The following is a 13,339-nucleotide window of genomic DNA, read 5'->3' on the forward strand; positions in this document are numbered from 1 at the left end:
AACGTGAGATATTTTGAGAAATGTCTTGGTTTTGTCCATTCTAGGAAAGCCAATGGGATCCAAAAATTGTTTTGTGTCATGCAGATTTGGACTGTCATGAAGGTGAGTAAATGTTTTTTCGACGATCTAGCGCTTAATTAAATGCTGTGGGAGTATTGTTCATTGAAAGTGTTAAGTATAGCGTAATATTAACTAATAGAACTTGTCATTAAGCATCAAAAATGTAAATGTAGACAGTAGATAAGTGAAACTGATTCTAATGTATTATGTTATTAATATTCATTTGCATTATTTAATCATCATTGTCGTGCAGTGTTTGTTAATGAAAGAGTAGTAATGTGTGAGCATACTGAAAACTTGCGTCAGACAAACCTCTGTTGAGCATCACACGTCCTGCAGCCTCCTCCCCCTTTACTACAAGATACGAGCGCTAGTGAATCATTCATCTCTCCAGCGCAATGCGAGCTGATGCACTGACTTTCTATTAACTGTACACACACACACACACATCTGTACTATCTTCAGTTTCTCTTCGTCTGGATCGGTTCAGGATGACACATCTCCTCAACGCCTGCCTCATCTTGCCTGTTGCTTTACATCTGCGTAAGTTGATGCAATACATTTACTAAATTGTTTCAATAGATTTTCTTTCGTTCTTTGTCGAGGGCAGGATGTAGACCTACAATGAAGCGGTTGCGCTGTTTCTCTCTCTCTCACACACACACACACGCACACCTGAGTTAAATCGCTGTTCTGTTTTATTAAAACTGCGATGAATCAGATAAGCGATATTAAAGACCGGAGTCTGGTTTATCGGATTATGCTTATTCACGTGGAATGTGCGTGGTTGCTTTCTCGTTTCGAGAAGGATAACTAAACCTGCTGGCTTACTAATCGATACGGTTGTGCGTATGTGAGTGTGGAGGTGACCGAAGTGCTGCAGAGTTCAGGGTTCGAGGAGTTCTGGATGTTGCCGGGGCACCGCTGACGTTTCTCCGTCTCTGGAGTCGATGCAAATATGGATGTGACTTTATTTCTCCTGAGGATTTAGTCTCTGTGCGAAAAAAACAACAACAAACATAACGATAGAGAGAGAGAGCGAGCGAGCAAGTGATGAACAAAAGCATCTGTTTCTCGCACATTTTCTCTCTTGAGAATAACCCGTTTTACTCTAGTTTACGTAACAAATGATGACAGATATGCACAAGACTTATTAATTATGAATTATTACTGCCATTTGTTCTTTAAACTTTGAACAAAACTGAAATATTGTGTAAGTATTTCTTTTACTCATTCTAAAGCCGATGAGCATTTTCTATGAAGCAAATTACTTCTGCGCATGCGCACATTGTTGAGGCGTGGGTAACAAGTAGCTATATAGCCTAGTATGTTTTTATTTTATTTGTTAGTTATGTATAATATCCATATACTGTATATTAACATCAGTAAGCATTAGGGATCTCAATATCACTTGGCATTTGTTCATAGTGACACAAGGATATGCACAAAGAGTGCCTTTATTAAACAGTACTGTGCAGTAGAGAGAGAGTGAGTGACTGGCGGGCTTTTCTTATTCTGGTTGTCAGAAAAGCATCAGAAGAAATCTTAAGATAATGTATGTCTGTCACAACAGATCAGACCACAGGTGCGTACAACTCGCATACAGTCCAAGCTTGTACGCACTGCACCACTGCTAGACACCCCATTTGTCATTCATTTGAAATGACAACAAATATGAGCCAACTCACCACATATAACACACATAACATATCTCCACAAATTTATGTAAGAAGTTCAATATTGCAGACTGTCCTAGTGAATGATTGAATGAGGCATTTACAGTATATAGCACTATGTGTATTGCTGTACACCCAAAGCAGTTTAAAATCATATGAGGGGGTCTCTCCTCAACCACCACCAGTGTGCAGCATACACCTGGATGATGCGACGGCAGCCACAGTGCGCTCAACACGCACCAGATATAGGTGTAAAGGAGAGAGAGATAGAGCCAATTCAGAGGGTGGGGATTATTATAGTGAGAAAAACAATCATTCCTCTTAAAACGATGTAATATAGACATTGGATAAAATCAGTGTATTGACACATTGTAACAAAATGAATTTGTAATAACTATATTTTAGGTTAATATGAAGAGTTTGGTTCCAAAATGAGATTTCAGAAATCACGTTTTTTATTGTGCATTCCAATTAATATCAATCAAACTGCAGTTGGTTTGCTTTGATTTAAGCCATAATAACTAAAAAAAATACAGCTAACCAACACAATAAAAACATGATAACATAATAAAAAACATGATTTTTACATTTTTTAAAAACTGAGTTATCTCATTTTGGAACCAAACTCTTCATATAATTGACAATGAAAAAAAAGAATAGTTTATTGGGAGTTACAAGAATATATAGCTAAAAACAAACAGTGGAATAGAGAGACTATAGTAGAAATTGCAAACACAGTGAACTTCTATTTTTAACTCTCTACTGTCACAATGCTACTGTACACGGACATCCTTTGTTGCTACAGACAAGATGAGACAGCGAGCAAGCATGGGAATGGTTATATATATACATGAACAGGAGTGTCTTGTGGCTTTGTCTAAGTGCGGCTGTTTGTCTGAGAGTCAGATGTTTTCACATGTTCTCAGGAGTTCGCTCCGCCAAGGTCAGGGCTTCGATTCCTGTGAAATGTATACATTGAGTGCACTGTAAGTTGTTTTGGATAAAAGCATCTGCCACAGGAATAAATGTAAATTGATATATTATAGCCAAAGGAGTGCACATCAGCTCTTGGGGAGAATGATCGACATCCTGTTTCATACCAGAGAAGCATGCAGAATGCATATTATCAGTATGACGGGAATATGAGAAGTTATTGGCAGACAGTCCTGAATGGTCTGTTGTGGATAACATGATCCATACGAGTGAGACAAGTTTTTTGTGCTTTTGGAAACTGACAAACTGAGAGTCTAGCAGGGGTGCAGGGCACATGGGTCAATGTGAATTCTTTGGTTTCAGTAGAGCACCAAGTTTAAAAGTTTATTTATAAAGTTCTAGTCGGTTTAAAGGTCCAATGTGTCATTTTTTGAAAGATCTATTGACATAAATGCAATATAACATGCATAACTATGTCTTCAGAGGTGTATAAAGACCTTACATAATAAAGCTTTATGTTTTTATTACCTTAGAATGAGCTATTTCTATCGACAAACAACGTGGTCCTCTTGCATGGAATTCGCCATGTTTTTTCTAAAGTAGCCCTAAACGGACAAACTGCTCTACAGAGCGCATTTTGTAAATATGTTATCTCTTTGGGCAATGAACTGAAACGTGACAACATCTAAGTTCTGTGTCAGCAACAGCAGTGCTTCGAAAGGGAGGCGTGAGCGGTGGAGTGAGCCGTTGGTTGCAATTCGCAACCTCACAGCCAGATGCCGCTAAATTTCATACACTGGACCTATAAAGCATAGCCAGTTTTTGTTAAGACAGCAAGGTGCAGTAGTCATACTGTCTGTTTCAGAAACTTGTATCAGTGGCAGCAATCGCATTCTGCCTGTTGGCATTACCTGTCATGTCCTGCATGAAGCTTAGAGTTTCAGTTATTTCTTTTAATATTTTATTCTTTAATAAAGTATTGCTTGGACTGTTCTTGTTTGTGATCTGTGTTTTGGGTGCCGTTCACATCCACCTTAAGGTCTATTGTTGGATACAGAAAGTCATATACACCTGGCATGACATGAGTGTAAGTAAATGATGAGAGAAATGTCATTTGTGGGTAAATTATTCCCTTAAGGTTTAACAGGACAGCTGCAGAAGACAAAGAGGGAGTAAGGCAGACGATCAGATATGTTGTGGGGATAGGCCACAGGTCTGTATGAAGACTGATGAGTAGCTGGTCTGTGAAAACTTCAAACTTATGACTAGATACACGTGTATGGTTTTTTTTCGGGATGACAGCAATATTGTTTTCAAAGTGTGTGTTAAAATACGTCAGACTACTGCATAATACAGTTATTGGCAGATATGCTCTTTTTTGGTGCATTGTAGAAGCAAAGCAAGTCCAAGTCAGAAGGTAAAAAAACTAAATGTAAAAATGTGGCCTTGTGCAGGAGTTGCATGTCTAGTGTTGACAGACAAATTGCTTTTAGCTGGTATTGTGTTGCATCATATTTTTAGCGATAAAATACTTCATACAGTTAAAACCACTGTCTTCATGTATTATGTATTGGGTATATAACAAAACAAACAAGTCGTTGTTTAATGTCATATTGATACGTTATGTTTGATATAAATCACAAGCCCTTTTTCATTTATCTTTATATGTACAAACCTTACACTGAGCTTTTAGATTTAGTTTAAATGGAATATTAAATTGTTCGCTTTTAGAATCAGAAACCCTCTGAATCTCTGTCTCTTTTCTTCTCTCTCAGCCTCACTTATACATTCAGACGTCTTTGGTTTGAAAATTTAAAGCGAGCTCTGTAGACGGTTTGCCGCATTGAAAAGAGTAGATGTGACTTCACAGTAAGGATAGTGAAACTCAATGAAAACTAGGCCACTAATGTTTACTGCCAAGTTTATCATGCAAGCATCTTGCAAATCTGTTCATGTTTACTTATGCATTTTCCGAATTGTTCATTTACATTGGGCATACACTTCCACTAAGGTGCATTTTTGTTTGTGACTTCTTTGAGAATAAAATTTTTATTAGGACATAAATTGACATTATGAGTGTCGTCCCACTCTCTAGTCTTTTATTATAGACTCTATATATGGCTTTAGCTCCCAAATAAGCATTTTAAAATGAACCTGCAGCTGAGGCGTGACATTCCCTCGACTCTCCACCCCTCTCTGACACTGACAATGAATATTCATGAGAAAAGTGACTTACTTCTATTGAAGTTACAGGAACTTGTGTCCTCTAGCACTAATGAATCCTGAGTGATTCACTGGTGTGAGCATTTGTGTGCCTCTCTCTGTGTGTGTGTGTGTGTGTGCGTGCGTGCGTGCGTGCGTGATTGAGTTTGTGTGTGTGTGTGTGTGTGTGTGTGTGAGAGAGAGAGAGACAATGACACAAATTGCAGAGTAATTAAAGCGAGCTGAATTGCACACAGATTCTGCAGTGTATGAGGAGAGTATTGGTGATTTTAACTGGATATTCAAGGTCACTGCAGTCTATTTCCCAGGTGGAAAATGCTGTGGGTTGAATCTGTGCGCATCAAAGACTCATCGAGTCCCTCAGGGCACACTAAAGCTAAACGTGCCAAATTTGATCATCACATCCTCTGCACTTTATACAATAAAGAAGCCTTTAAAATGAAACTGGTAAATAAAGTCATTTTTTATTGAGGGTAATGGAATAATCAAGCATGAAGGATATAAAACAGTCCTCTGGTTTGTTTTTTCTTATTTACTGGTCTTGTGGAGGGGGACATAGGAAAAGATAGATGTGGCTGTCAGGTTTGTTTGATTACACTTGACTGACCGCTCCCTCAATGGACAACCTTTTGAACCACCTGCGCAGCGACAGGTACACGCGTTGACGTTTTTCTGTACTTTCAGACATTTCGTGAAAAACAGTCTGAAGTGAGTGGAACACCATACAACTAATCAACATACGGAAAGACTACAAAACAGACAGGAGATGTTGCAGACTTTGAGATCGCAGTGCTGCAATTGGCCGTAGTCCAAATTCTATGCCTGGAAGCATGCACTAACCCTGATAAGTTACAGCTGGGAACTTCAATGTTGGAGTCGATAAAAACTCATTAGAGCAGGACTGGGTCACTGTGTTAGTGTCCAGTGCAATGAATCTCGCATTTACTCTCCATCAGAGGGGGCTGAGAGGAGCCTTTATTGATCTTAGCAGGAAGCTCATTTATTTGGCGGATGGAAAATGGTTTCAACGTGGTCTTAACCTGCATCTCTGCTATGCTCTGTGTTCTCACGGCCACGTATTTGGAAGACTGCTGCTTTTGTTCAACACAGGCTCATTGCCAGAATATTCAGCCGTACAGTTCTATCACTGTTGTAGAGCAAAATCTACTTCTTGGAAGTCAGCATCTGTTGAAGCTCTTTTGAGAAATCCTGTACCCAAATTTGCTTTGTTCTGAATTTGAAAAGCATTTCAGTCATGTTTACAGATGTTAATGTAAAGGAGATGACTGAAATGCTTCAGAGTGTTTCCCATTAGCGGTGCTCCGGATGAAAGTGAAACCCAAGGAGGTTTGAGAGCTTTACTAGAGCATTCCCATTTTATTTCTAGTTGCTTGGCTGGTGCATGCTGGACCATGATGGTGTATACAGGCACGGAAAAAAACAAAGAGACCATTCCAAGTTTTCATTCAGCTTTCCTGTAGCTCAGTGGTTAGAACATGGTGCTAGCAACGCCAAGGTCATGGGTTCGATCCCAATGATTTCGCATACATTGTAACAAATGTATAGTAAAATGCAATGTAAGTCGCTTTGGATAAAAGTGTCTGCCAAAATGTGTAAATGTAAATTTAATCAGCATTTCTAGATGTATTGTGGCCATTCCAGCCCAGTGTCTGTTGAATTTCAACAAAATGAAACCTCAGGAGTGACAGTCATCCAACAGCAATGTGAAAGACTGACAGCATGACAATACACATGAAAACTGTGATAAAAATCCAGTTTATCACATAAAATAATTTTTCCTAAATAAATGTACAAATATTACTGCCGTATTGCTTAAAAGTGAATATAAACTTGTTTTCTTTGCAGTATTTGAGGTCTGAAAAAACAGAGCATCTTTTCTGTTATTTTGACCTGTATTTTTGAAATATGGGAGAATCTTGTTATAGTAGTTCACAGTAAATAAATAAAAATAAATAATCATTTTATCTAAACACAACCCTATATAGTAAATTCGGGAAAACTGATAAGTCTTTGAAATGGTCTCTTAATTTTTTTTCCACAGCTGTAGTTACAGCATCTACAAGTAGTGGATAAATGGATGCTAACCACCTAAACCTCGACCCATTTTGATTTCCATTTGATTGCTTTCAGTTGCACTTCAGCACTTTAGTGGCTCTGCCTTGTGTCTTTTATGTAGACTTTGACAACTTAATCCCTCTGGTCATTTAGGACCACAAAAGTAACAAATGTTGATTGAATGCACAGTAGACCTGCTCACACTTGTTAGTTTTTTTTAATGTAACCTTTTAAATTTCATGCTATGAAATTTTCATGGTGTTGCACTGCGGATTCCCTTGTTAAGTTTTGATTGTAAATAATGTAAAGCTGTTTTTCCAGATGCTTCTGTCTACTGTAGGCCTGAACCCTTCAAAACTGCTTGGACTGAATCTACTCCCAGCACATACTGTACAATGTAAGGCAAATCTTTTTGTGTCATCACAAGTCATAAGGGCTGCAAAACTTGTTTACCGTCTTAGTTTTGTATTTCAGATATCGTTTTTAGTTTAGTTTTAAGTGAATTGTCTAATTAGAATTCGATTTGTCTTTAATTCAGTTGTAAATAACTGTATATTAATGTAATGTATGGCTTCTCGTGGCTTATTACTATGATAAAGAATTATTTTTGTATTAGACCAGTTGCTACCACAAACTTAAGCTAATGTAGTTATTAATAAAACAATTTGATTTGACGATATTTATATTATGTCACAAACACCACACTCAAATACTACAAAGAAAAGCATCAGACAGTTTCTGGCAGTTTTGGTAGCTGTGCCATTTACATCGATCATCAGTTCGAATGGTCCTGCTTATAATTTTTTTTAAAGTTACATTTTTGGGCTTTCATGCCTTTATTTGACAGGACAGTGCAGATTTTTTTGACAGGAAAGAGTGGGGTGGTGTGAGGGGTATGGGATTGGCACAGGACCACGAGCCAGGATTCGAACTCAGGTGCCGGAGCCACAGATGTATAATGTGTCGGAGTGCTCTGACATGCATATCATTTTTTTATTGTTTATCATCATTTTCTTTGCTCATCCCAAAAAAGCGTTTCTTTGATCATCCTAAAAGCATCCTGCACTGCCCACTACAAAAAAAATATTGTACCGTTGTTCGATAGCATAATTGCTTTTTCAGCCATTGTTCAAATTATATGCCAGTGCCAAGTGGCCACTGAAAGAGCTTCAATTGTGGCCGATTTCTGAGAACAACATTTCAATGAAAAATAAAACGTGTGTCCAGGCTGCTTCCTGGTAAATATCATTGAAATATTATGACTGAATGGGGCTTTTGGTACTTAGCCTTGCTGCCTAATTCAGAAGAAACATTAAAAACCCTGTTTATGAGACTCATTTTGAAATTCACTGTTTATAAAGGTTTCTTTTCTTTTTATAGTTCAGCTTTTCTTTTTTTAACATTCAAAGTACATAGAAAGGGCAAAACCATTTATGGTATTGAAATGTAAACATTCATTATTAGGTCAATGTTATGAATGTAGGGTACAGTATGCGACCACATCATGTAACATTTCGGCTTTTTTGATTCCAAGTGTATTTTCTCTATAGAGATTTCAAAACATTCTTCAGTAAAAAAAGAAGCAAGTTGGGAAATTAAAGTTTGTTATAAACACAATTTTGAATAGTGATTTAGCAAATAGGGCTGTCAACGTTAACGCGTTAACGCATGCGATTAATTTTTTTCAAATTAACGCGTGAAAAATATTTAACGCAATTAACGCAGCATCCGTTTGTTTTGACATTTTTTGTCTAGCGTTACATTATGTAATCACGCTCTTATTCGTGTACAGGCTTTTAAACCACTTAAGCGCGATTTTAAACAGTTGCTTTGACACGTTCAATGAAGATAGACAGCTTCTAAACTGTGGGACGCGGCAAAACGCAACGCGAGGTCCAGTCTGATGTAAACAGTCATGGGCTGAAGGCTGCGTCGTTGAATCTCTGTCAGACAGCGCATCCGTGTTAAGTTCTCTTTCGTGCTTGAATGGATAAAACCATACAAGATTATGTCAGGAAGCCCGTTTTGTCTAGCATTTTCTTAAGCACAGACTTCAAAGTGTAAAATAAAATCTTAAATGAATGCAAAGAGTTGTGAAAATGGGAGTGCGGTGACGGTCAGATCTACGTACTGAGACAGCTCTTAAAGGGGCCACGTTCTTAAACGTGCTGCTGTGACTCCTGTCACTAATGTTAATCAAAGAACAAAATAAAAGAAGAAATCAATGTGATTTTGTAGCTTTAATGAGAATTCTTCTGCATTTAATTTATAATTTAGCATTAAAGACTGTAAAGTGTTTGAGAACTTCCTTCAATTTCTGTATATTTCATGATAGCTCTCAATTATATTGTTGAATGGCTATAATTAATGTTAAAATAATCAATTTAATAGAGACATCAGTTACAGTACTAATATCAAAATGTTTTCTTTCATTCATAAAATGACGCTGTTAAAGAAATATGTTGTTTCTACATCAATTTGAAGATTAAATGTGAAATTATTTAAATGTAAAAGTATATTTTAAAATATTATTGTTATGTGTGGTTAATTGTGATTAATCACAGAAAATGTGTGATTAATCCGATTAATTTTTTTAATCGATTGACAGCACTACAATTAACCCTTTAAAGCCGGATCCGTCATCGCTGACGCATTTTACCAAGCGGTATTCATTTAACCGTAACTCTTCAACCATTTATGCTATCAAAAAAATTCGAATTGCTCTTAAAAGTAGACAAATTGAGCTTTTTGAACATGTATGTATTACGATAATCACTTGCGTTTCATTAGCCATTTGCTGCAGTTTTCGTGGAGAGCGGTAGAGGGCAGATATGAACAGGGAGTGACGGAGTGCGACAGATTAGAGAGTCTTTGAGCAAGTAAAGTAAAATAAAAATAGGCAAACGAAACATGGCGAAGAGGAAATATCAGTGGTGGACAGTAACGAAGTAAATTTACCTGAGTACTGTACTTAAGTACACTTTTTGAGTATCTGTACTTTACTTGAGTATTATTTTTTTCTGAGTACTTGTACTTTAACTTCACTGCATTTGAAAGACAAATATCATACTTTTTACTCCTTTATAAAAAGGTCCAAAAGTAGAAAATGGTTTCTATGCAGCGGGGTTTCCTGTGTGCGCAATTTATCTGGCTTGCGATCTGCCAGGACCTTTTAATGTTGCCAAGTATTTCAGCTTTTCCAAGCTCGCGGTTTCCCGGCAAGCTTTGAATGGCCATTTGGCAGATTTTTTAACGCAAATCTGGCAACTCTAGGATCTTCCCCGCTAAACTAATGTGAACGTAGGCGCTGCTACACTGTTGATAGCGCTCTAAAAAGGCAAATAGAACAATAATAGACGAAAAAGGCTAATGTTAAAGTGTGGTGTAATCATCTGTGGGTTACGATCAGTCAAAGATCGTAGAAACATTGTCATGAAAATGATCGACACAATGGCTAAACGGTAAATAAGCATCACATACACCCTGAGCTACGCGTGCGTGTTAACTTCTGATCTGCTGCTATATAATTTAAAGCGATTTGGAAAATGAATGATGTTTTTACTGAAGTAACTATAGTTGAAGTATTCCTGTATATCTGTATAAAACAATAGAATCCTGCCCAAAATACAACATAAAATGTAATGGATTTAATGGTTATAATGGGAATTGTACTATGGATACTTGTTGTCTATTTGTATGTGATGGATTCTATTGATGGGATGGTAAATCCTATTGGAATAAAGCCCAAAACACACTACAAAGAGAAATTTAATTTAAAAATCTCATTCTAATTAAAAAATTCATTGTTTTTTTCAGCAGGGATGGTATTTGCAGTTAAACCACAGTATCCACAAATTTACCATTTTCTATATATAGGAACCATACTCCAATTAATAATCTTTAGTAAAACCACAGCAACTAAAAATACCATAGTTTCATTATACTAGCTATAGTTTATGTTTGTAGTTAAATTATGGTAATACATTACAAATGGTAATAAATCCAACAAACACATGGCTTCTACACTTAACTATTTACAAAAACCTTACTACTTACTGGTAAATTGCTGCTAAAACTGGTAAAGGGAATATACAAAATAAAAGAACACTGCTCATAAATACATATAGGCCTAGGGGGCTAATGAGGATAATTAGGCTAAATGATCATACAGGATTATATCTAAACTAAGCATACAGTATATGTGCTAAACATATAAAGCTCTTAAAGGAGTTGCTCACTGCAAAATTTGCCCCCATTGACTTTCTATAGTAGGAATAAAAACTACTATGGAAAGTCAATGGGGGCAAATTTTGAAGTGAACTACTCCTTTAATACAACTGATACTGTGAGCTACTCGGTGTATTCAGTAGGGTGCTTCAGAGGCATAAGGTATACGACAATAAAACAATGCACAACTGACATAAAGGGAATTTACTTTTAATACTTGAGTACTTTTAAAAGCACGTACTTCTGTACTTTTACTCAAGTAAGAATCTGTCTTTACAACTTTTACTTGTAGTGGAGTAATATTTGACCAGTAGTATCTGTACTTTCACTCAAGTAAGGACGTTGTGTACTTCGTCCACCTCTGGGAAATATACAGCATCAGAGGTGATTGAGATACTTTTTGATCATGAAACTGACGGTGTGCGAGACTCTTCTGACCCTTTCAGAATATGCTGTGGGTGTCGATCCAGACATGGAGGGGTAAGTAAATGTTGTCTCATGAGAAATGTCATATGTTGAAGCATGTGTATTTGTGTGTATGCATGTGTGTTTGTATGCATTCATTTGGTGAATGGAGTGAAAAGTGCAAAAAAACGCCTGGAGAACTGGTGTCAAAAAAGGCTCCTGAATGAAAACTATGTACATGAGTGACACTAAAAAGACTTTTTGCATGTACTACAGTATATTCTTCATGTCTGAAGTGCTAGATTCTTTCGTTCTTTAGTTTTTTGAGAATGTCTGAATAAAAATCAGCAAAAATGTATTTACGTTTTTTTTATTTTTGTCTATTTAAATTCTATTTACTACTATTTTACTACTTCAGTTTTGTGGCTATAAATCATTCCCTTTAAATGCTTTTGAAGTTGGAAAAAGGTATTTTAATGTGTATGTAACTTTAGAGACGGCCCCTAAATTCACGAATATCGAACGTTTAATGCAACTTTATGCCAGTGAAACGCGGCTTTATCCGTGCCACGTACGCGTGTGTAAAGTAAACACATTAAAACAATTTATAATATAATCTAAAATAAAACAGTATACAATATTCGTTAATGTTCCTGTAGGAGCTTGTTCTGTTGACAGACAGAGGTTTCAATTTCGCGAGTAGGCTACAGTTTGCAAAACTGGGGGCACAGATTATGAATTTGTGGATACAGATTTCAAAAACTGAGGGGACGGTTTTAAAAACCGAGAGCACGGATTGGAAACTCGTGGGTACAGTTTATTAATCCGAGAGCTCGGTTTTGTAAACTGTGGGAACAGTTTTAGAATCTGCGAGTACGGATTTTTAAACTGAGGGAACGAATTACAAATCTGTGGCCACGGATTTGCGGGTCTTGTTATTTTTTCTCGGACAGGTGACCAGACGGGCTCCGCAATTTACAAACTCACAACATACAGTAATAGTGAAAACCCTCATTTTATTGAAAGACCGTTATTTTCCGAAAAAAACGATACCTTGCACATGATGATAGGACATTATGTTAGAATTTGACAGTCAAAAGAACAAAATGTGTGAAAACAACATATTTTCCCTTCAGGCTCTAAAGGGTTAAGCAAGGCTGAATGGTAGACCTTGAAGCAAACCAAACATTTCCAAAATGAGTCACAACATTGGAACATTTAATTCGAAATAAATAAGACATGAAGCATAGCAATCAATATATAACTGGATGGTATACTATACCTTTTAATTTAAAGTATTTAATTATGAGTGTAAAATATTATGTCAGTTGTTTGAAAGTACATCAGTGCTCTTTATATGGGATTTCTGTTAACAAGCCATTCGGTTATTCTTTGTTGGGTGGAGATGTCTTTATGGGGCGTTTAGGTCTTCATTCATGAATTAGATGCATGTTTTACTCAACTTTATTTATATAGCGCTTTTACAATTTTCATTGTTACAAAGCAGCTGTACATGAGACATATTGACTATAAGCAAAATAATTAAAGTTGTACCTGCAGAAACAAGAAAAGGTTGAAAACACAGAAGACAGACATACCCACATACAAAACACTCCACACACACAATATGCACACGTACTAACACACATAGACATAGAGACACACACACACACACGGATGCGCACGTACACACACACAACACACACACACACACACACACGTACGTACACAGACAGACG

General features: G+C 36.8%; 1 protein-coding gene across 1 annotated transcript in view; it reads left to right on the forward strand.

Moving 5' to 3' along the window:
* The first annotated feature begins 459 nt into the window (after positions 1 to 459).
* The window catches only part of nrn1la (neuritin 1-like a), a 27,414-nt gene continuing 14,534 nt past the window's right edge, over positions 460 to 13,339 (forward strand). Inside the window, exon 1 of the mRNA XM_057348190.1 lies at positions 460 to 603. Coding sequence (XP_057204173.1) covers positions 552 to 603 — 52 coding nt within the window. The 5' untranslated portion in view covers positions 460 to 551. The remainder of the gene's footprint in view (positions 604 to 13,339) is intronic.

This window comes from Triplophysa rosa, linkage group LG12 (genome assembly GCF_024868665.1).
Source record: "Triplophysa rosa linkage group LG12, Trosa_1v2, whole genome shotgun sequence".
In the NCBI taxonomy this organism is placed as follows: Eukaryota; Metazoa; Chordata; class Actinopteri; order Cypriniformes; family Nemacheilidae; genus Triplophysa; species Triplophysa rosa.